General features: G+C 42.2%; 1 protein-coding gene across 1 annotated transcript in view; it reads right to left on the reverse strand.

Annotated features, from left to right (window-relative positions):
* Nucleotides 1-24,353, reverse strand: part of ankfn1 (ankyrin repeat and fibronectin type III domain containing 1) — a 195,216-nt gene that overhangs the window by 72,355 nt on the left and 98,508 nt on the right. Inside the window, exons 6-8 of the mRNA XM_039739380.1 lie at nucleotides 11,297-11,400; nucleotides 10,546-10,636; nucleotides 7,163-7,270 (exon numbers count right to left, since the gene is read on the reverse strand). Coding sequence (XP_039595314.1) covers nucleotides 7,163-7,270; nucleotides 10,546-10,636; nucleotides 11,297-11,400 — 303 coding nt within the window. The remainder of the gene's footprint in view (nucleotides 1-7,162; nucleotides 7,271-10,545; nucleotides 10,637-11,296; nucleotides 11,401-24,353) is intronic.

Genomic DNA, 24,353 nt, shown 5'->3' on the forward strand with positions numbered 1-24,353 from the left:
AATAAACGCATGGCTTGTATAAACGCAGGGTCTGTCAGCACCAAGAACAGCAGTCCTCTATCGCCGTGTTGGCCTTGAAGTACCAAAAACAAGAGACTGGTGAGGTCTGGAGGACAGGGAGCCGAATTCAACTTTGTGCCTCCTGGTGAAGAATGAAGGGCCCTCCCTTGGCTGTTTGGATACCTTGGCACGGGAGGCGAGTGCCCTCTCCAGGAGCGTTGTCATCCGTAAGACCAAGGAATGTGCGCAAAATAAACGTGGGCCTACATTTGCAAGGAAAAGTAAGTGAACCCTTAGGAACCCAATGGATTTCTGCGATAATTACTAAAAGAAAAACAACGCTTTCTGATCTTCATCTGCATCATAACATTAGGTGGACACAATCTGGCTGCACTAATAACACACAGGGAGCTTGACGTTTCACGTCTTTATTTAGCATCTTCGAGGAAACGCCAGTGGAATCCTTTCAGCTTACCGGTGAATCACATCCTCGAGGACTCAACTGGAAATTAAGGAGAAGTGCATTAAAGACGGAAGCCAGGAAGCACTTCTTGACCCAAACCTGAAACAAACTCCCGAGACGTGGAAACCGTGACAACTTTAAAGAAGAATCTGGACGAGATATTGGGACGGCGTAGCTAAACAAATAAGCTTGTCGGATGTTGTATGGGACCGGACCGTGTGTCTACCTGGTTACCAACCAGGATCCTGAGCTGTTTCATCATGTGGTGGGTGCAGCAACACGCTGTACCAGTGCATGCTCCCCAACCTGACCTTACCTGACAAGTTCTCACTCCTACGTAGCACACCGGGCCTCGATTGAACATGTGAACAAGTGATTAAGAAATAGCGTGGGCACACTACCCGTTTACGATTAATTCAGATTTATCAACCTATGCATATCGTTAATCAGACATGGATCCAACGCAATGCTCATGAAATTGGAATGGGGACTCGAGTGGAAATTTAGGAGAAGTGCATTTAAGATGGAAGCCAAGTAGCACTTCTTGACCCCCTCAAAAAAAAGTTGTGGGAACCTGAAACAAAATCCTGAGATGTGGAGTTGACATGAAAACCTTGACAACCTTTAAGAAGAATCTGGATGAGATATTGGGATGGCTTAGCTAAACAAACAAGCTTGTTGAACGTATGGTGGGACCGGACCGTGTGTGAACCTAGTTGCTAACCAGAATCCCGAGCTGTTTCGTCATGTGGTGGGTGCGGACACGTGCTGTACCAGTGCCTGCTGCCCAACCTGACCTGACCTGACAAGTTCTCACTCCTACGTAGTACACTGGGCATCGATTGAACGTCTATTTATGCGACAAGTGATTAAGAAATAACGTGAGCACACTAGCCATTTACGATTAATTCAGAGTCATCAACCTTTGCAGGTCGTTACTCAGACATGGATTCAACACAATGCTCATGAAATTGGAATGAGGACTTTAGTGAAAATTTAGGAGAAGTGCATTTAACACTGAAGCCAGGAGCACTAATTGAAACCCCCCCAAAAAAGCTGTGGGAACCTGAAACAAACTGCTGAGACGTGGAGTTGACGTGAAAACCCTGACAACCTTTAAGAAGAATCTGGACAAGATATTGGGATGGCTTAGCTAAACAAATGGGCTTGTTGGACTTATGGTCCCCTCTCGTTGGACAGATTTCTAATCTTCACATGTCCATACTCCTATGTAGTACACCGGGCATCGATTGGCCGTTTATTTATGCTACAAGTGATTAAGAAATAGTGTGAGCACACTAGCCATTTATGATTAATGCAAATTTATCAACCTATGCAGGTCGTTAATCAAACATGGATTCAACGTAACGCTCATGAAATTGGAATGAGGTTGTGAAAACCCTGACAACCTTGAAGAAGAATCTTGGCGAGATATTGGGAGGGCTTACCTAAATAAACAAGCATGATGGTCTTAGAGTTGGAGTGGACTGTGTCTCTGCCATGCCAACCAGGATCCTGAGTTGTTTCGTCGTGTGGTGGGTGTGGTGACGCACTGTACCAGAGCCTGCTCCCCAACCTGACCTGACCTGACAAGTTCTCACTCCTACGTAGTACACTGGGCATCGATTGAATGTCTGTTTATGCTATGAGTGATTAAGAAATAACGTGAGCACACTAGCCATTTATAATGAATTCAGATTCATCAGCCTATGCAGGTCGTTAATCAGATATGGATTCAACGCAGCGCTCATGATATTGGAATGAGGACTTGGGTGGAAATTTAGGAGAAGTGCATTTAAGACGGAAGCCAGGAGCCTGAAACAAACTCCCAAGACGTGGAGTTGAAGTGGAAACCTTTAAGAGGAACCTGGATGAGATATTGGGAGGGCTACGCTAAACAAACAAGCTTGACGGACTTACGGTGGGACTAAACTGTGTGTCTACCTGGTTGCCAACCAGGATCCTGAGCTGTTTAGTCATGTGGTGGATGCGGAAACATGCTATACCAGTGCCTGCTCCCCAACCTAACCTCACTCCAATGTAGAATACTGGGCATCGATTGAATGTCTGTTTATGCTACAAGTGATTAAGAAACAGCGTGAGCACACTACCCATTTACGATTAATTCAGATTCATCAACCTAGATAGATCATTAATCAGATATGGATTCAAAGCAATGCTCATGAAATTGGAATGAGATTTTAGTCATACACACACATATACTCATAACTTTACAAATATTTCATGACTGAGATCTGAGACTGCGCTCGTGAGTTGTGGTATGGGGGGTAAGGTGGGGAACGGTAGATGTAGATTATCTGAATTTTTGCACCAGTAGCAGTACCAGGATTTCATATGAGGGTGGGCTTATATTTGTTGCAGGTGGGCCTAATATTATTTGTATTAATGTTAACCCTTTAAGCTCATTTTTGTCCATTTTCTGGTACTTTGATTTAACTGGCTATAACATCGTCATGCTTCACTCAGTACTCATGTTTCTTCCCTCAACATAATGGTCAGGTAGTTCTCTTTCAGAATTTTGGCAGCTTATTAGTTACTAGCCATGTAAGCCTGTGCTGTAAAAAGCCCGGGGTCCTAGAAACTATTGAAATCATCAGAAAATAAAATTGAAATGTAGAGATGTCAAGTAATTGAAAGGAACTACTCTGGGCATCTCTCTCCTAGGAGGATTCGTTTTGCTGATGTGCTCGCCTCGCTTGTGTTATTAGTGGCTAAGCGCGTTTTCTGTTTCTTTGGAGCCTTTACCCTGACTCCACCTCTTACTTACGGGCCGGACAGACACACACACTTCCAAGCGTGGATGTTTATTTATGAGATGTCCACATTTGTCACAGAAAAATACTTTGCAAAATTCATTAATTTTTACTTTCTCGTATACAAAGTATAGGGAAAGTATTGTAATTGTTCAAAGATTCGATGTCGAGATTTTGATGAATCTCGACATTTTAGACCTCCCTGACTTTCTCATATACAAAGTATAGGGAAATTATTGGAGTCCTCCAAAATTTCCATTTTGAGATTTTGATGAATCTCAACGTTTTAGACCTCATGGAGTCCGAAAATGCATTTTTTGGAATTATGTCTGTGTGTGTGTGTGTGTATGTAAACACGATAACTTGAATACTCTTTCACTTAGGTCAAGCAAATTTTGTATACAAGTATTAGGTAAGGCATCACGGTGGCACAGTGTTAGCGCTGCTGCCTCGCAGTTAGGAGACCCGGGTTTACTTCCCGGGTGCTTCCTGCGTGGAGTTTGCATGTTCTCCCCGTGTCTGTGTGGGTTTCCTCCCACAGTCCAAAGACATGCAGGTTAGGTGCATTGGCGATCCTAAATTGTCCCTAATGTGTGGTTGGTGTGTGTGTGCCCTGCGGTGGGCTGGCACCCTGCCTGGGGTTTGTTTCCTGCCTTGCGCCGTGTGTTGGCTGGGATTGGCTCCAGCAGACCTCCGAGACCCTGTAGTTAGGATATAGTAGGTTTGGTAATGGATGGATGGAAGTATTAGGTACAAAACATAGATTTCTATCTACTTTTGGGCTATTTCCATTAACCAGAAGTGGTACTTTGGGAAAGGCGCTATATAAATAAAATGTATTATTATTATTACTTTTCCTTTTATTCATGCAGCTGCACAGTCCAATTTATTCAACTTTACTTTTACAATAATTATTCAATATATTATTAATTTGATTTGATTTGTTGTTGATGGTAATTTAATGCACATAATATAAAAATATAATCATTGTCTTGCGGGTTTACTTTTCAAATATCCATTTCCATATCTGAGTATACGAGAAAGTCGAGGGGAGACCACTAGTGTCGATTGTTTCACCAAAAAATGCCCCTGGATGTTATTCGTATTTCCCAGATGTAGGAATAAGCTTCCAAACTCTGTGCAAGTGTCATTGAATGTGACAGGAACATCCAGGAAACAAATGTTATGAAATATCTACAAGCGTCACGTTTAGCTTTACTGTTTAGAAGCAGTACTCAAAGCAGAATTTTGGGAGAAACATTTGCAACAGAGTTGATTCACAGGTTGGAGAGCATGCATTGATTACATTACGAAACGTAAATGAGAATCTCTCCTAAGACTCACAAGCCATCGAAGATCCACCTTTGAGTAGTAAATGTGAATGTGAATTTCACCTTGGGATTAATAAAGTATCTATCTATCTATCTATCTATCTATCTATCTATCTATCTATCTATCTATCTATCTATCTATCTATCTATCTATCTATCTGTCTTGTATTTTGTCTAAATTGTCTAAATTGTTTTTATGGGAAAGTTGAAATGCCCCTCTCATTTAGTAGATAATAGTCTGTCTGTCAAATTGTATACAATTGAATCAGGATGTACAAGAAAACCATGGGCATGGGGTTCAGCAATTTGGCTTTTGTCTTTGAGGTAAGAAAGAAAGGCATTACAATGTGGTATTAGGGTACGTAATATGGCATTTAAATGGCAAAACACTGTACTGTAATAATAGCAAAGAAGAAATGCATTATTTTATGCAAGTTATTTAAAAATTTTGCATTATTGGTAAGTCCAAATCAATGGGGCTGAGTTTAAATAGTTAAATAAATATTCATTTAAAAAAACATAGAAGTCTAGCCATGCTAACATAAACTCTATTTTTTTTTTTTTGCATGTCCAGTTTGAATGGTTTTTGTTAACACCAATTTAAATCCACTGCTGCCTATCTTTTGTGGATACATAAGGCATACCAGCACTTCACATGGCACAAATGGCCAAAAAGTATCCATTATAACTGTGACTAGTCTTATATACTGTGGCGGGCTGGCACCCTGCCCGGGATTTGTTTCCTGCCTTGCTCTCTGTGTTGGCTGGGATTGGCTCCAGCAGACCCCCGTGATCCTGTAGTTAGGATATAGTGGGTTGGATAATAGATGGATAGTCTTATATATAAATGTCTATGCTTGGAAGTGTGTCTGTTTGTCTGTCTAGCACAGACGTGCGAGGCTACAGCATAAAGCAGAAAGAGCTGGCAAGGCCGGAAGAAGAAAGAAGTACGAGGCTACAGCATGAAGCTGAAAGAAAGCGACTCTGTCACCAAAGTGAAACCGCAGAGGAAAGACAAACGAGAGAGAGAGAAACTTGCTTGGCCGCTGATAGACAAGGGCAGGCGCGCACATCCGCAAATCAAAACCGCAGACTCTGCATTTCAATTATATTTCTGATGATTTCAGTAGTTTCTAACAGTCCGGGCTTATACAGCTAATATTATACAACAGTCTGACTGCCATTCCTTGTAACTTGTATGCATATCTGACATGTGCGTCTCTAGTTTTCCGAATATACGAATAAATCTGCCCTCCCCTAAATTATTGCAAAAATGCCAAAATTGCATCTTTCGATATTTTCTATTAGAGCTATGCACGGTTATCTCTTGTATTAAAGAACTGCAATGCTGCGGGCCTTAGCAAACTATAACAGCAGTTGGAAACTCTAATCCCGATCGTGTTTGTGGCTCATGAACATCAGAAGGACCCATAACCTGGTCAATCTCTTGGCGTTTATCAGCTGGGTGGTGGTCGATTTTCCAGCACACTCATTTATAGCGTCGGTAGCACATCCATCGCTAAAGTCAACAAAGCTAGTAATGGGGTTTCCACTCACCATTGGGGCATTGCTGAAATTTTCAAAACCAACATCCAACACGTTTTACACTTCTGTATATTTCCCTTCGCTAAGAAAACCTAAGACGGCTGTTTGTTGAGACATACTTGATGTTTCCCTCCAACAACATCTAGCCAAAAAGTAGAGATGGACTGATTCACAAATGATTTTTATCCTTTTATAACGACTCTATTCCATAAATCATGTGAATCCATTCAGTTAGTACGTTACTCGTGGGTAGAATCCTGTTAACGTCACGTGTTTTGAGTGACTATGATTGGTGACAATTTGAGTCAATCTTATTTTCTAATCCTTGCTATGCAGACTACGATGGATGAGCCAGAGTCAGGTGGAAGGTGGACAAAGTTTGTGTGGAGGAGGCAGGGACCAGTGAAAGACAGTGAGAGAGAAAGGAAGACGAAGAGTGTGCTTCATTGTACTTGTGGCTGTGGTGGTGGGAAATGCTTGATTCAAAGAGTTTCCCACAATAAAACACTCTTTGTGTCTTTTAATTTGTGTCCGTGTCTGTTCGTGTTGGGTGTTTGGGGAGCTGCAGCGCCCCCTGGTGTCCACCAGACCTACACTGTATAATCGCCTTCTCTATATGCATTTTCTAAATACTTTTTAAGACTTAAATGAACTTTTCTAGTGATGAAGTTAATGCTGGAGATTTTGCTGTGTAAGTTTGTAACCATCTGACATTTTAACCAAGAGGAGGGTGTGTATTAGAATGCATGTATGCAGTACAGCCTCATTTTCATTTGATGATTAAATAATGTAAAAACCTAAGCTATAGGGTGGGCCAATGAGGAAAGTGGGTGGGTCCAGTACTGGTGGCTCCACCCCTGCTTTGGATATTTTTTTCAACTGAATGTTTCCAGATCTTCATCTGAATCCTTAATCACAGCTAAAGAGACCTTCGGAAAGTATTGAATACAAAATCATTCAGCACCGAATGTCACAGAAAACAACATACAGGAAGCAATCAACCCCGGGCCCCAGACCTGGTCGCCATGTGCATACCCCTGGATGCTCACCTTGGCAGCTGCAGCGCTGGTGTATGTTGCGCACTTGTTGCAGGAGACGTTCCAGGGCCTCATTCTGTCCCCGAGACCTCGGCTCCCGGCCATCGAACTCCTTCCAGTCTATTGAACGAGAAAAATAAACCAAATTGAAACCTGCCTGGAAAAAAAAATCAATGCTGATTTCACACTGTAGCTGGTGAAAACGCGGACGCATTTGGTGTAGCATTGCATTGAGTGCTCATCTGAAAGACGTGAAGGTTAGACCTTTTGCAGAGGTAACAGTTGCAGGAATGGTGAATGTCAGTGCTAGCAGGTGTCCCGAAGGGCTATTTTCTTTTTAAGTCACTTCAGTGCTTATGCTGCATTGCTCTACTACTGTGTCATTGTGCTCCAAGCGTGTGATTCGTGAGAGAGGAAGCTGTACAAAGCTGACATCTCCAGCCAGTCTGTTTGGTTGTATAGGAAACACAATGCAAACTCATGTTTTATTATTTAAATTCATCTGGTTAAACAGCTGGAGGCACGGTGGCGTAGTGGGTAGCGCTGCTGCCTCACAGTTAGGAGACCCGGGTTTGCTTCCCGGGTCCTCCCTGCGTGGAGCTTACATGCTCTCCCTGTGTCTGCGTTTTTTTCCTCTGGGCGCTCCGGTTTCCTCCCATAGTCCAAAGACATGCAGGTTAGGTGGATTGGTGATTCTAAATTGTCCCTAGTGTGGGTATATGTGTTTACCCTGCGGTGGGCTGGTGCCCTGCCTGGGGTTTGTTTCCTGCCCTGTGTTGGCTGGGAGTACCCCCATGACCCTGTAGTTAGGATATAGCAGGTTAAATAATGGATAGATGGTTAAACAGCTAATAATGTAGGTGGCACAGGTTGCTCCATGGACTGAAATGGCTGCACCTAGTTTTCTTTGAGCTAAAGCAGAATGCGTTGATGAAGGCCCAACATTACGGATTGAACTTGGTGTTTTGTTTTTTGTCTGCTTTCCTCTTTTGTATTCTTTAATGATTAGCCTTTGTCAGAATGCCTCAAATACCATAGACTTACAAGGTTTTATACATTATAACTTCTCCCCACCTTCCTTTCTCCAGGTAATTACATAGAGTAAAAGACAAGGAGGAGTTAAGTTACATCTTAAATAACATATTACTGATAATAGTCATAAAATAAGTAAAGTACAACCTAATAAATGCTGATGGTATGCCTGCTACTATAAGAGATGCCCCTTCGGTCTCAGCTTTCAAATCTCGGCTGAAGACTCACTACTTCAGTTTAGGATACCCCGACTAGAGCTGCTGATTAACTATACCTACTGCATCTCTGTTGGCGGCACGGTGGCGCAGTGGTAGCGCTGCTGCCTCGCAGTTAGGAGACCTGGGTTCGCTTCCCGGGTCCTCCCTGCGTGGAGTTTGCATGTTCTCCCCGTGGGTTTCCTCCAGGCACTCCGGTTTCCACCCACAATCCAAAGACATGCCGGTTAGGTGGGTTGGCGGTTCTAAATTGGCCTTGGTGTGTGGGTGTGTTTGTGTGTGTCCTGCGGTGGGTTGGCACCCTGCCCAGGATTGGTTCCTGCCTTGTGCCCTGTGTTGGCTGGGATTGGCTCCAGCAGACCCCTGTGACCCTGTATTCGGATTCAGTGGGTTAGAAAATGGATGGATGGACCGCATCTCTGTTGTTAGCCATTAGCACTAAAACATAAGTAATATGATAGTTAGAATTTGTTACTAACCAACACCTATTCTGTTTCTCTTCTCGGTACTTAAATGTGGCACTTAGTGCCACTGCCCACCTGCCAAGTTGCATGCCTATGATAAAGTCATCCCTGATGGAGGATTACAGGAATCGCAGGGTAGAGGAGTCCTTTCATTGGATTGGCTGGCATCGCACTGTTTCATCTGTGGAATGGCCAAATGGGGGAGGCATCTTGATGGCTGAGAGTTTTTCCTTGTCTTCTTAGAGAGTCAAGGCTTGGGGGGGCTGTCAAGAGGCAGGGACTGTTTAAGCCCATTGCGACACTTCTTGTGTGATTTTGGGCTATACAAAAATAAAATGTATTCTATTGTATTGTGTTGATGTGTAGTATAGTTAGGCGGCCCACAGACTTTAAATGTCCCTAGTTAAGGCATCATTTTTAGTCATCTTTCAGAGCAGGCCGCATGCCTGTCTCAATATGGCTGCCGACTTGTGCTTCTCAGTCTGGTCTTCTTTTCAGTCCATGGTGTGTGAGATGCTCCTTCATCATGATGATGTGTGTGTGTGTGAGAGAGAGAGAGAGAGAGAGAGAGAGAGGGAGGGGTAAAGCGACCGAATAGAAACATTCTTTGTCCAAATCCTTACACCAATAGGGCGTCGTGCTACAGAACAAACCAATCCCAAACAGCCATACTTCAGGCCAATAAGGGGCCACACAGTACCTTTCACAAAACCATTTGTGGAGCTGATGCTTGCCAGCTAAGTAGTCTGGCTCTCCTGTGGGGGTTGATTGAGAAAGTTCTGTAGAGAATCACTGGCAAAACTGGTTTTAGGCTGGTGGTGTTCTTAAGCATCAAACCATCAAATCCATGATATAACACTAATATTACATTGCTTTGTCTAAGTTACAAATAAAGACATACAAAATATTTATCAACTTGCACACAAAATTTCACAGCAAAACGCTTGGTTATCATTCTGAGTCATGAAGGGTTAGGTTAGGGTTAGGGTTATGGGACGAGTGCTCTGGCACTCTTAATTCCTAAAATAAAAACATACTTAAAGAAACATACACCCTCTACTTTCAAGTGAATGAATACACTCTAAACTGTCCTAACATTGTTCCTGCTTTGGTATTTAAATATTCCTATATTTTTGCAGTAAAAACAGTGACTAAAATAGAGGGTTCAAACAAGATGCCCCCTACTGGTCAAATTTATAACTACCTAATAATTGGAATAAATAATGAATACAATTTTTATTAATAGTGAACATTAAAAGGACATTAAAAATAGGGTCATTGAGTATTAAAAAATAAGTTAAATCAGGCACTGAAATCATTGTAAAGGTAAATAAATAATGGTTTAAAATAAAGAGCCCTGAGCACCAATTTTAACCTCAGAGCCATATCTATTAATTAAGATTAGGGCTCTATAAATGTTAAGATTAGAATTGGGGACAGGGGCAGGACCTAAAAAAACAAGGGTTCAAATAATATTTTAACAGCAGGGCCCTGAAGTGAGATGACAGCTTAACATCAGCGTCCACTTCCACAAACATTAAGATTTGGTTTGGGGGTAAGGGCAGGACCTCTAAAAATCAATAAGAAAGGGTTCAGATTTTAACATCAGGGCCCTGAGGTGAGATGACAGCTTAAGTTAGGGTTAGGTTCACCCAAAGAGATTCTAATCAGAGAGGAGACTTACTCGAAGGTGTAGCAAATGCAGGCGTGGCGAGCAGCGGCGGGCCCCAGCCTTTCATATTGCACGCTGACACTCGGACATAATACACCCTGCCCTGCAGAAAAGGAGAGAAGTTTAATAACAAGCAGCCATTTACTTCCATTAATAAGCATTCGACTGCAGCCAGATGTGTCGCTCAAGGCTGCTCTCATGTTGTCTAATTTTATATCAATTAAACAAGAGCAACATTAATGGTTATCTGAAATGGCCCTTGTTCATTATCCAATTACTTAAAGCCTTATTTCAGAAAATAAAAGCTAAATGAATGAATAAGTGTCCTTCTATCCAAACGAACAATAATTGGCTCTTGGCATACATCTCGGTTGAAGGACAGGAGCAACCAGAGAAAGGACAGATGAAGAAAGGGAAAAAGCAGCTGCTTTTGTTATTTTAACAATTAAGCACTAAGTCGGAATTGGATCCATCAGGAATCCCAACCTCTTTGATCCTTCAGGAGATTATTCCATGATCTGCGGCTCCTTGCTTTCCAGACCCCACATGAGGTCAGCCTTTTCTGATCTCTCAAAAAAAGAAGAAGAAGAAGAAGAAATGGTTTACACCATCTGCCTATTCCTCTGTGAGTTCCAGCTCAGGGATGCCAAACAAATTAAGTCTAATGACTGGCAGTTGTTACCCATGGAATGGGACCTTTGTGCTAACGTCAAGAAGTCCCTGATGAAGGCTACAGAAGTGAGGATAAAATTGAAAAATTTACCGTTGAAAGACCCGGGATGGTGCACCTCAGGATCCCAGACTGCAGACTGTCCAGGATCAGCTCCCCAGCCAAAGATGAGAAGTCTTTAGAGAGGCTCCATTCAACTGCAGGGAAAGAGAAAACATTATTTCACAGAAGATCGGGAATCAACAAATGATAAGGTCTGATCTGATCGCACTTCAGACAAAACATCACCAATCAAATAATTTTACAATTTGATATAAGTATATACTGAACTGAAGTTGTGTCAATGGATTATTAAAGGCATAAGGAAAAACACTGAAGGTAACTAAAGGGTTAACTAAACATGCCTTGAAGCTTCAGCACGTGAAAGTTAAGTGGAACCATGAAGGTAATTGCTAAGGTTAAAATGAAGTAAATGAATAATAAACACCCCCTTAAAACCCTTATTACAATCACTCTGTAAGTTATTCACTTTGTCGTCATTGAAATGCTCCATTTTAACACTTATGTCGACACATACAGATGAGACGTCGACTAATGTCCACATTAGCTTCGTTGATTTGACTTCGAATCCCTGTGTGTGCTTGAGTAATCAACATCTACAATGGCAGCGACATCAGGCAAGAGAGTGAAATGAATGCGCACACCATAATACACCATGGACAACGTTATTTGTATTATTGCTGATCCAGACTCTGATTTTGATGCAAGTGATCTGGAGATCAAAAACGCAAGTCAGATGCCTGCATCAGCTGTTCACAGTGCTGAACAAATTCGAGGAGCTGATGTGTCTACGGCAACGTTTTCCTGGGAGGACCGCCCAGATATTGATCTGTGGGAGGCAAGATGGCTACTGGACGTCACCCAACGACACTCGACTACTTCAAGATGTTTTTAGCCCTTGATGGCCATATTTCTTCATTCTCTCCTAACCCTAAGTTAGCCCTAACTTTTTAACCCTAACCCTACCCCAATCTTAAAAATAGTATAAATAGGTCCCTAATGTTAAGTATCCCCCTTTTTTAATATATGTTAAAAAATACTTTCTAACCCTACCACAAATCCTAATCTTAAAAATCATATAAACCTATCCATAATCTTAAAATTTTTAACAGTAGTCCTAATCTTAAATCTATCGTTTTTGGCTATTCATAACCTTAGATTAATCCCTTATTAAATATGATTTTACTTTTTGCTATAAGATATGTTTTTAAATAATATATTTTTGTAAATACCTTTTTAATATTCATTTTAAAACATATTGTACAGTAGACATCCTTATTAAACCACTAGTATTAATAGTTTATTTATTAAATATAATATAGGTTTATAATAAATATTTATTGGAAGCTTATCTTGATAAAGAATATGAGTTAAAGATTAGATACAATACAATACAACACAATTTATTTTTGTGTAGCTCAAAATCACACAAGAAGTGCCGCAATGGGCTTTACAGGCCCTGCCTTTTGACAGCCCGCCAGCCTTGACTCTCTAAGAAGACAAGGAAAAACTCCCAAAAAAACCCTTGTAGGGAAAAAATGGAAGAAACCTTGGGAAAGGCAGTTCAAAAAGAGACCCCATTCCAGGTAGGTTGGGCGTGCAGTGGGTGTCAAAAAAAGGGGGTCAATACAATACAGTACAATACACAGAACAGAACAAATCCTCAATGCTGTATAAAAATAAAAATTTTAGAAGTACAGAGTAGAACTTAACAGTAGATGATATCACATAATATGATTTGGATTTGTTTAGAGTCCTGGAGACCTCAGCCATTAAGCTGCCTCCACCTATTAGCCATTCCACAGCTGAAATAGCACTAATCCGATGAAAGGACCCCTCTACCCCACGATTCCTGCGATCCTCCATCAGGGATTGACTTTACCTTAGGCAGGCTAAACAACTTGGCAGGTGGGCCGTGGCACCAAGTGTCGCATTTGAGTATTGGTAATTGTACGGTTGTGTTTACAATTTTTTATATTGTGTTTAATGACTTAAACTAGTGTGCCTGTGCCTAACCCAATTAGGTTCAATCTCCTCTACCCTAACCCTTTTAGCTTATGAGTGATGAGGCAAACAGATGGGAGTGTGAACTCACATACTGTAGAGGCTTCTGGAACATAAAACAGAGTGATATTTGTCATAAATAAATATTTTAGGTTGATTTATGCGTGAAAGCATTGTTTTGTGCTTTTCAGAAAACAGTCTTTTGGAAAAAATATTCAGTCTTGGTCAAAAACAGAAAAAAATGAAGTAGCCCTGAAAGAGCTATCAGTTTTTACAATCAGGATTTACGCATCTCTGAAGGGTCCTGTCATCATCCCCAGGACTAAGCCACCAAAACCAAACTGACCAATCAGATTGTTCGGAGTGACTGGACACACCCACACAGATGCGGACGCACTTTTGTTATACAGCAGATGTGCACAGAGAAAGTAGTAACACAGTAACATAACTTATCGAGCAACTAATTTAAAAAGAACGTGCGGTGAGGGGACATCTGCTGACAAAGCCCTGACACCGAGCAGATTTAATCCTGCCGTGTGGTGCGATGATAAAACAAGATCTGGGCTGGAAGGGTGAGAGCGAAAAAAAAAAATAAAATCAAATCAAATGTTAATGTCAGGGCTCATCTATGGAAGCAATTCCAATTAAATTAACGTATGGAGAACCCAGGCTTTCTGGCAACATCCTCAATTTTATAAAAGCAATAAACATCAATATCTCGGTGGGGCAGCAATTAGGATATTAAGTGGAAAGGAAATTAAAGATTGTCAGGCCTTGCGGCTGAAAGTGAACTTTTGCCCCCCCGAGAGGCACTGGCGGCTTAAGGCGGTGGAGTGTGACCTTATGAAAGTGACTGATGGAGAACACATTGTACTTGTTGGAGCTCCTACAGTATGGTGGGACGAATCGTGTAAACCAATCTGCGGAGTCCAAATAGATCTTTCCTTGGAGAATCGCTGTATGGGCGGCCCACCATTGCTAACAAACTCCTAGTCAAAGGGTTAATTCATGCCTGTAAATTGACTTTTTAGCAAACTGACCTCCAGAGCTCTGGCTAAATAAAAAAAGAGGCTGGTTTTGATTTCATTAAAGAAATGGTGGGGGGCTTATTGACTTTAGGTACATGATAGCCTGCTTGGACTCTAAGAGTATGAGGAAGAAAACTGTCTGGTCTGATGAGACAGAAATGGAGCTCTTTAGGTACAACTGTGACTGCTTTGACCAGGAATTGTGCTGGCAGCATTATGCTGTGGGGGTCCTTCTCAGTGGCAGGGACAGGGAGACTGGTCAGAACTGAGGATAAATGCAGCAAAATACAAAGAGGTCCTTGAAGGGAAAACCTGCTGCAGAGTGCATGCAATCTCAGACTGGGGAGACCTTTCAGCATGACAACAACCCAAAGCACAGAGCCAAGAAAATGTTGGAATGGCTTTGGAACAAGTTTGTGAGTGTCCTTGAGTGGCCAAACACAAACCCCACAGAACATCTGTGAAGAGACCTGAAGATGGCAGTTTACAGACACTTCTAACAGAGCTTGAGAGGATCTGTCAAAAAGAATAGGATAAACCGCCCAAATCCAAGTGGGCAAAGCTTGTAGAGACTCACCCAAGAAGACTCAGAGCTGTAATTGCTGCATACATACCCAAGGGTCAAGTTTTCACTCTTGTCATTTTGGGTTATTGATGGGGCAAAAAGGGCAAATGTATCCATTTAAAATTAAATTTACAACGCAGAAAGTGATGGGGTCTGAGTACTTTATGAAAATTTGGAAAGCAGAAATAATCTCAAAGTGTGTCAAAATCCCCCGCAATAAATAAAGAAGACTGCAAAAGATGCAATGTGAGATCAGGAGAAAAAAATTCTAAAGAAAGAAAACCGTGATAGTAGGCAACGGCACCGGACAGCTCATCAGTGCGTTGCAGGACCCACATACTCACACACACACAAGGCTCATGTACTTAACCAGCATGCCTTTAGGTATGTCAGAGGAGGATCAGAGTACCAGGTGGACTCTGGGAGAACATGCAGACCTCACCAGTGTGAGTGTGGGACTCAAAGCCAGGGGTGTGGAGCTGGCCAATATGGCTGCCCACACAGTGAATATGCTGCCTATCACTGCTGAATGCTTTTCAATTAATAATAATTCTTTGCATTTATATAGCGCTTTTCTCACTACTCAAAGCGCTCAGCAATTGCAGGTTAAGGGTCTTGCTCAAGGGCCCAACAGAGTCCCTATTGGCATTTACAGAATTCGAACCGGTAACCTTCCGATTGTCAGTGCAGATCTCTAGCCTCAGCGCTACCACTTAACATTTAGTATGTGTTTTATTATATATTATATTATATTATCCATCCATTGTCCAACCCACTATATCCTAACTACAGTGTCACGGGGGTCTGCTGGAGCCAATCCCAGCCAACACAGGGAGCAAGGCAGGAAACAAACCCCAGGCAGGGCGCCAGTCCACCACAGGACACGCACCAGGGACAATTTAGAATCGCCAATGCACCTAACCTGCATGTCTTTGAAATGTGGGAGGAAACCGGAGCGCCCGGAGGAAACCCACATGGAGAACATGCAAACTCCACACAGGGAGGACCCAGGAAGGGAACCTGGGTCTCTTAACTGCGAGGCAGCAGCACTACCACTGTGCCACCGTGCCACCCTATGTTATGTTATATTATATTATATTAGATTACATTACATTAGATAGATGTTGTTAATCCCAATGGGAAATTCAAATGCATACAGTAGCAGAAACATCAAAAAATAAGGATACAGACTCACAAGACAACTAATACGGCCAATCAATCAATCAATAAAGTTAATAAACTTAACTTTTCTGTCCTCCCTGGCCATAGGACCTAACTTTATTCTTTGATACTTAGTATTGCCTAATCTTATTTTTATATATATCCATCCATCCATCCATTTTCTAACCCGCTGAATCCGAATACAGGGTCACGGGGGTCTGCTGGAACCAATCCCAGCCAACACAGGGCACAAGGCAGGAACCAATCCTGGGCAGGGTGCCAGCCCACCGCAGGACACACACAAACACACCCACACACCAAGCACACACTAGGGCCAATTTAGAATCACCAATCCACCTAACCTGCATATCTTTGGACTGTGGGAGGAAACCGGAGCGCACGGAGGAAACCCACGCAGACACGGGAGAACATGCAAACTCCACGAGGGAGGACCCGGAAGCGAACCCGGGTCTCCTAACTGCGAGGCAGCAGCGCTACCACTGCGCCACCGTGCTGCCCTATATATATATATATATATATATATATATATATATATATATATATATATATATATTTTTTTCTTTCTTCATCTTGTAAAGTACTTTGAGCAACATCATTTGTATGAAAACATGCTATAGAAATATACAGTATGTTGTTGTTGTTAATGAGTACATCGGGCAGAAATATTGAATTGCCTGATAGCAATGGGCTGAAAAGACCCTCAGAGGTGCTTCTTAGCACACTGTGGTGGAATGAGCCTGTGGCTAGAAGTGCTCCAGGAGAGCACCTCCTTGAGGGTATGGAGGGGATAATGTGTTGTAAGTGCCATGGGGGAAAGGCAGGCAACCTAGCCAGGATAGAGACTGACTCCTTGTCTGGCCAGGAGGCCATAATGGATGTACGATGGGTGTGAGGACTTAACTTAGCCAAAATGCCTTAGAATCTTCATCCCAGCTGGGACAGAAGAATAATGAATGGACTGGGTGAAAACATGGAGGACAGTAGCAGTTCATCTCCCCTACATGGCAGATGGCAGTGTTTCTCTGGACTGCACCCAGTTAGAATACCCAGAGGGTGGTAGAGGAAGTGGAGTCCTTCGGTGCCGCCAGAGGGTGCTGACCTCTACACCTCTGAAATTCAGGAGCCAATCAGATTGCATATTTTGGTCAATTGGTTTACTCAACCCATCATCCTGATTTGAGTCAAATAACTCCTCCCACAACTGGGCGTACCACATGACATCACTGACGTGTAATGCAAAGTGAGAAGCTCCTCAATGGGGCGGAGCTCTGGAGGCCTGCATCTGGACTCTATTGGTCACCGTGGTTTCCACATGACCTGGAAGGGCTGTGCTATGGCACGAGAAGTAGAAGACGCCTGTGACACTCACCAGGTGGGTGAAAAGAGAAAAAAGAACCTTATAGTCGTGCGTTTATTGGCTCTGTTCATTGTTGGACCTGGGTGACAACAAATACAAATCCTTTCTTTGAACCCGGAGTTGTGTTGGGTGACATTGTGTCAGTGGCGTCCCTTTTGTGTACTTCTAGTAAATTATAACTCTTTTTATGTGCTCATCACTCATTACGGTACTCTGAGCAAGCCTACAAAAGATGGAACTTTAGAAGAATGCGTTGAACTGAATTGAACTTTTAAAGCTCACAGCAAGTTGCTCCAAAAAGGGAAACGGGTCTTAAGTGTAAGAATTTTACTGAAGTAAGTAGAAAGGTAATGGTGCTTCTTAGAAAACATTATTAAAATGTTTTTCCAGTGACTTGAAGAGGTATTTATTATTAAAAAGCAGGATTTGCCCCAGGATTACCGCTGCACCTCTTACAGGCTGTTAGACAATCACAAAGAACAGCAGGCCTCCAAAAATCCACAATGGCCAGCGCCGAACAAATCACAGCACTGTTACTTAAATCCGCCTGCTTGGTAGGAAGAAATTAGATTGCAACGACCGGAGAAACCTTACAATCACGATGAGTGTTTCCATAACTGCCTAGCTTTAAAATATACAGAACAGGGAAAGGAATCCAGCTGAGCTCAGATGCCTGTAGAAGTCATGATGCCTGTTTGCAAACAAAACAAGAAGCAGAAGAAAATCAAAGCAACACCCGACACACAGGCATCAGCCTCACACCGTCACCATCATGAATTATGTTGTCCCCCCTCCTGTCAGGTCACCGGTGTGTCCTGCTAGGGTAATGTCTTCAGTGCTTGGAAGTAATAAGATCCGATATTCATTAAACTGATGGTATCGAGCTCCTTCGGGGTCTCTTACACCTCAGGCAGTAAAAACGAAATCATCTGATGTGTCATTATTGCTAAAATGAACAACACACCAACAAAATGTGCAAAATATACGAGCATTAAAGGACTCACCATCATTAATCCTTCAATCTACCTTATAAATCATTTCCTAATATCTTTTCCCAGTTAAGCTACCAGACCTGGGGGGCTTTCCCAATTCAAATTTAAAGGTTGGGGGAGGTGGGGAGAGAAGAGAGAAAAACGTCACTATCATGTCGGTGAAAGTCTTATGGTTACACAAAACACGTCTAGGTCTCTTTGGCACCCAGATGGCAAACAACTGCATAAAGCCCCTACAGCAGACACCAAACGTTTGCTCACCCTAGATGATATTTCAATTTCGCTTGACAGACCAAAGCAAAGCATACCTCGTCTGACCTTTTCTCAACTTTAACAATGCTGGACAATGAAGATTTTGCTTGCTGAACACTTTTGGGTTTATCGAAATGTAGCGTCAGTTTCATGAAAATCCATTTTGCTCGTCACTTTAGAGAGTTCCACAATTCTAATAGCTGTCTTGAAATGTGCTTTTCAACAATAAGATTACATAGACCTTTTGTTAGCTCACTGTATGCCATGATTAAATATACGCAATAATAAAAGGAAAATTGTCTATGTATCTGTGTGTCCGTGTGGTTACTATGTTCCTGTCTTTCCAACAGATGGCGTATCACAAACATTTTTAGTAATAAAATTCTTTGCATTTATCATTCCAACAGATGGAGCATCACATAACATTAACACTGCTTGCACAAATTCCATAGTAAATGGCATAGAACAGAGAGAGACACATTTGCTGTTCCAACAGATGGCGCATCACACACATTTGTAGTAATATAATTCTTTGCACGTATCATTCCACCAGATGGAGCATCATATAACATTAACACCCCTTGTACAAAGCAAAATGGCATAGAACTGAGACATATGTCTTGAATTTGCCATTCCAACCAATGGTGTATCTTAAACATTTGTAGAAATAAAATGCATTGCATTGATCATTCCAACAGATAGTGCATCTACATCATTAACACTGTTTTTACAAATTCCATGCCAAATGGCATACATCAGAGACATATGCCTTGCATTTATCATTTCAACAGATGGCACATCACACATATCTGTAGTAATAAAATACATTGCATTTATCATTCCAGCAGATAGTGCATCTCCAACATTAACACTACTTTTGCAAATTATGTACCAAATGGCATATAACAGAGACATAAGCATTTCATTTATCATTCCAACAGATGGAGCATCAAATTACATTAACACTGCTGTTATGAATGCCATACCAAATGGCATATAACAGAGACCCGTGCAACATGGTGCATCATAAACTTTTGTAGTAATGTATTTTATTACTACAGAAATTTGTGATGCGTCATCTGTTGGAATGACAAATGCAATGCACTTCATTATTACATGCATTACAAAATACTTTCCAATAAATGATGAACTGCAAACATTAATACTGAATTCTGCTCTGATCAATTAGATTTCAACTCATCATAGATGGGCAGCACAGCTAGTAAGAAGTATAAAAGGAGACCCAGCTGTGCATTTCACCTCACTGCTCGTCTCCTTGCCTATGTGTTTTTTCTCCTAGAATATACTTTACACCTGGGAAAATCATCTCCAAGCACTGAATGTTGATATCTAGTATGAATGGACTGGGCAGCAATTTTGATGATTAATAATCAATAAGGAGGATGCCATAATAATGTGGGCTTAATCCAATGATTCGGCAAGGCTCCTCCTTCCTTTACCATACCTTTGTCTGTTGTAGTAGGTGGTCTCCAACCTTTGGACTTATATCAAGGTGACTGAGGCACACTTGTTTTACGAAACAGAATAATACAATATATTAATAAATGCAAGGAGTATAGAAATATGGTAGCTGCATATTTATATTGACATATAAGACTGGACACAGACAGATTAGATCAACAAATATATATCATAGAGAGGCTGGCTGTTTACTGGTATCCAGAGTTCTGCAGGGTAGCCCACGAAACAGTGGCCCACCTCCACCTGCAGTTGTGTCTGCATCTTTTGTAAATGTGAGAACCAAATTGGATTCTTTTTCTCTTCATCACGTAATGCAGTCATCTCGGTGGAGGCAGGCCACTTTTTTGTGGGCCACCCTGTACTTTATCTTGGCACAGAATAACAGTTTCAACGATACTAAGTCTTTATCGACGATGTCCGATGTTGAGTGGAGTTGTTGCTGTGTTGTTGCTTCCGGTTCAAGCGGAGTGCACTGTTTCTCTTGGCTGTGTGATCCTTGACTGGGTCTCAGCTTCTGGTCCACAAAGACATGAGAATTTCACCTTTCAGAAGCTCCTCATGGTGAGGGCAGCTCATAACTTCTTAGGTTTCAGAAGGTCATTTTGGAGAGTCTCCCGCTCCCTGAGAAAATCCCTGAAGTTTTCTCCTCTCTTTTCCTCTTCTTCTCTTCGTTGACTTTGAGAGATGGGATGCAGGTGGTTGAACCTTCTCCTGAATGGATTAAAGTCACTCCCTGTTACAATACTAGGTGAGTTCTTCTGTCTGTCTTAGTTGTCATTCCTTGAATCATAAGTCTTTGTGCTTGTCTGAGTCCATTTTGCACCTTTTGGCCTAAGAGGTCTACGGTGGGGCATCTAAAGAGAAGTCAGTGCAACTCTGATTTATGCCTACCTTTGTTATCAGATGAAGTCCAGGCAGATCCTGGTACAAGCTGGAGTTCAGGCACTTAGTTTGGAATGCAAGTGGAGGTTTTATGAAGCTGGGCGCCTGTTAAACAAGCCTGGTGTGCCATAAAAGATTAGAAGAATGGACAATGCCCACTTTGTCCTACAACTGGAATCCTGTAACCAGTCTCAGATAGAATTGTGGCATGGTGTACCACTATGGATGTTTGGACAGAAGACCCTTACCCAACTGGGAGGGCAGTGTAATGGAAGTACTGTGGGAGACAGCCTGTCAAGACAGCACACTAGGAGGCAGCACTCCTGGACTGTTGCACTGTATGCCCACCATAGCCGTAGTCCTGAAGGATAGCCCTGCTAGCTTCCATGGTTGCTACCAAGGGGAGGTACAGGGAAAGACTCTCCCTACTTTGGGAGACTCCCATCTGCCCCTCAAAGTGCTAACTTAGGATAATGTCCTAGCACTCCTAGGTCCAGGATAAACAAGGCCTCCTCACTTCTCTCAGGGAATGCTGGAGTTGGGAGGTAGTGGGCCAGTCTTACCTGGATGAGAACGGAGGAAGCTGAAATATGAATTGTGGTTGTGCTTTTGGAGGAAGAGCCTGTTAAGAGTACATTTGGACCCTCATCTGTGTCAGTGCACTTGTGTTTGGCGTCTGGGGTGCCACCATGTTGGTCACATCACTTCACTATCGCTTACTGTCATTCACTATGTGTGAGGAAGAAGATCATAAGCAAATCTGAAAAACTGTTGGCGCTCCTCTTATTTCAGTCATGGTGATGACTGCAGATATATAAAGATTGATGCAGGATTCCACATTGACCTGCACACTGACCACTTGGTAAAGATTACCCTTCTGTCTAACATCTGATAAAAATAACCAGAGGTTCAACTAGTCCCATACGAATCCTTCATTTCTTGCGACAAACAGCAGTATCCCCCTAGGAGTTTTAGAGGCAATAGGATAACTTGCCCATGCTCTCCATGACTACATCAAACCAATTCATACGAATTTGTGGATGAAGGAACTCCAAATGCAGAATTCTCATCAGGGAACTCATATGTGCGGCCCACCTGAGTCGTCTAGATCTGGATGAAGTTTAACAATATGGCCCATCATTGTACAAAGCTAAAACACATGCACATCTTTTGAGGTGATAACATTGCATATCCTTATTCTTATGGTGTGAATCCATGATAAAAATTACCAACATTGTGTGGTAACAGATGACTTTCCAGACTGCAATGGACAACATCCCGGCCGGGATTGAACAAAGACCCTTATCCAGCTAGGCAGCCAGTGGGGGAGAATGAGCGCAGCTAATTATTTTCTACCCCAATATGTTAGATTCCACTTTCCCTGGGTTAGGATTCCCACATGGACATCCACAGGGCATACTGGGACTTGTAGTCCTATGGAGCAGCCCTGTTGGGTTGCATGGGGGCCTGCCAATGGAATTCACAAACCCTACTTTATGAGACCGCCAATTGACTGAGAAGTGCTTCCATTGGGCTACGGAAGTACTCTCGGGTCCAGGGTAAAAGAGACCACTCAACCTCATCCAGGTGAGTTAGAGTCAGGTGTGACAGATGGACAAAACGGGAGAAAATGGGAGGTGTGGAGAAAGACAAAAAACGAGAGAGAAGAAGAATTGTGGTTGGTTTATGTCACTTGTGAAGCCTTTGTGCGAGGTGTTTTATGTGGATAAACCTTTGTGTCTGTGAGGTTGTGTCAGGGGTTAGGGGTACTGTAACGCCCCCAGGTGGTCACAAGACATATATCCTGAAAGCTTATCTCATCCGAATAGAACTTTGGATGGCACTGAAGGTCAGCTGTTGAATTACAAGGCAAAATGTGAGAATAGTATCAGAAATTATATCATCATGCATTCAAAAAATTAAAAAATATATTAATACAACAGTCATAGGGAGTTGAAGGAGAAAAATCAACCCTGGAAATCCAGCCCATTTGAGGCTGTCAGGATAGAAGAGCAAATTAAAGAACCCAGATGAAAATAACACGAAGAACGGCGACCTGCAGCTTTGTGCATGCCAGGAATTACACTCTCCATTTATCCTTGCTGCATCTGCTTGCCTTTACCTGGTGAGGACAATTACATTCCATTAAAGCTCATTTGAACATAATTACTTGTGCACTTAAGCATTCTTTTGGGCACTCATGCCACTGAATCTTTCCACTTCTTTTCTTGTTTTATAGCTTGGCTCTGAAGTTGCGTGCATTTTATGACATCACTCTATGCCGGTCTTTGTCTTAACATTTGTGTTAATTGGATCTGCCAAACTGTGTTTTAAATGAAATCAATAGATATGAACAGGGTGACTGGCGAACACGCTGTTTTGCTAGAAGAAATAAAAAACTGCTGCCAGCTAAATACGGAATTGCAGTTTTCTTATTTTGGTTTCAGGTATGCAAGTAGGTAATAAACAACCCTGTGGCACCTCATGTGGACGTTTTTGTCTGGGATGTTCTTGCTGACACTCTGTCCTAAAGGCTATTGTGATCTGTAAATCTACTTATATAGGGTCCGGAGCAGATAAGGTAAGAGGGGCTAATTACGTACTGTGAGGGCAAACCGGATGGCAGCATAAGTGCCAGAATCAGAGTCACTTTTATTGGCCAAGAATACAAGGGATTTGACTACATTTTTTTGATGAGCCTCTAAGTGTTGTTACATGACAGACAAATAGAAAACAAAGAATGTAAACATATGAAGACAAAAGTGCAAGGCAATGTAAAAAATATTAAAATAAATACTGAATTAAGAATTAGTTATGTGTAAGAATATTACAAAATGTTGCGAATTGGCGCTCTAACTGAGCAAGGACAGCCGACTTAACAATTTGTGAGCTTGACGGCCTGTGGAAAGAAACTGTTCTTATATCGGCAAGTTTTGATGTAGTTTAGTTCTTTTAAGGCAGGATGTCGGCTTTTGTCAACTCAACGGGTTGAGAGCGGATGCTGAATTTTGTCAATACAACAGGTTGAGGATGGATGCCGACTTTTGTCAACACAATGGGTTGAGGGTGGATGCCGACTTTTGTTGACACAACGGGATGAGGGCGGATTTTGACTTTTGTCGACACAACGGGGTGAGGATGGATGCCGACTTTTGTCAACACAAGTTGAGGGCGGATGTCGACTTTTGTGAACACAATGGGTTGAGGGTGGATGCCAACTTTTGTCAACACAATGGGTTGAGGATGGATGCCGACTTTTGTTGACACAATGGGATGAGGGCGGATTTTGACTTTTGTTAACACAACGGATTGAGGGTGGACACCGACTTTTGTCGACACAACGGGG

This window comes from Polypterus senegalus, chromosome 17 (assembly GCF_016835505.1).
Source record: "Polypterus senegalus isolate Bchr_013 chromosome 17, ASM1683550v1, whole genome shotgun sequence".
In the NCBI taxonomy this organism is placed as follows: domain Eukaryota; kingdom Metazoa; phylum Chordata; class Cladistia; order Polypteriformes; family Polypteridae; genus Polypterus; species Polypterus senegalus.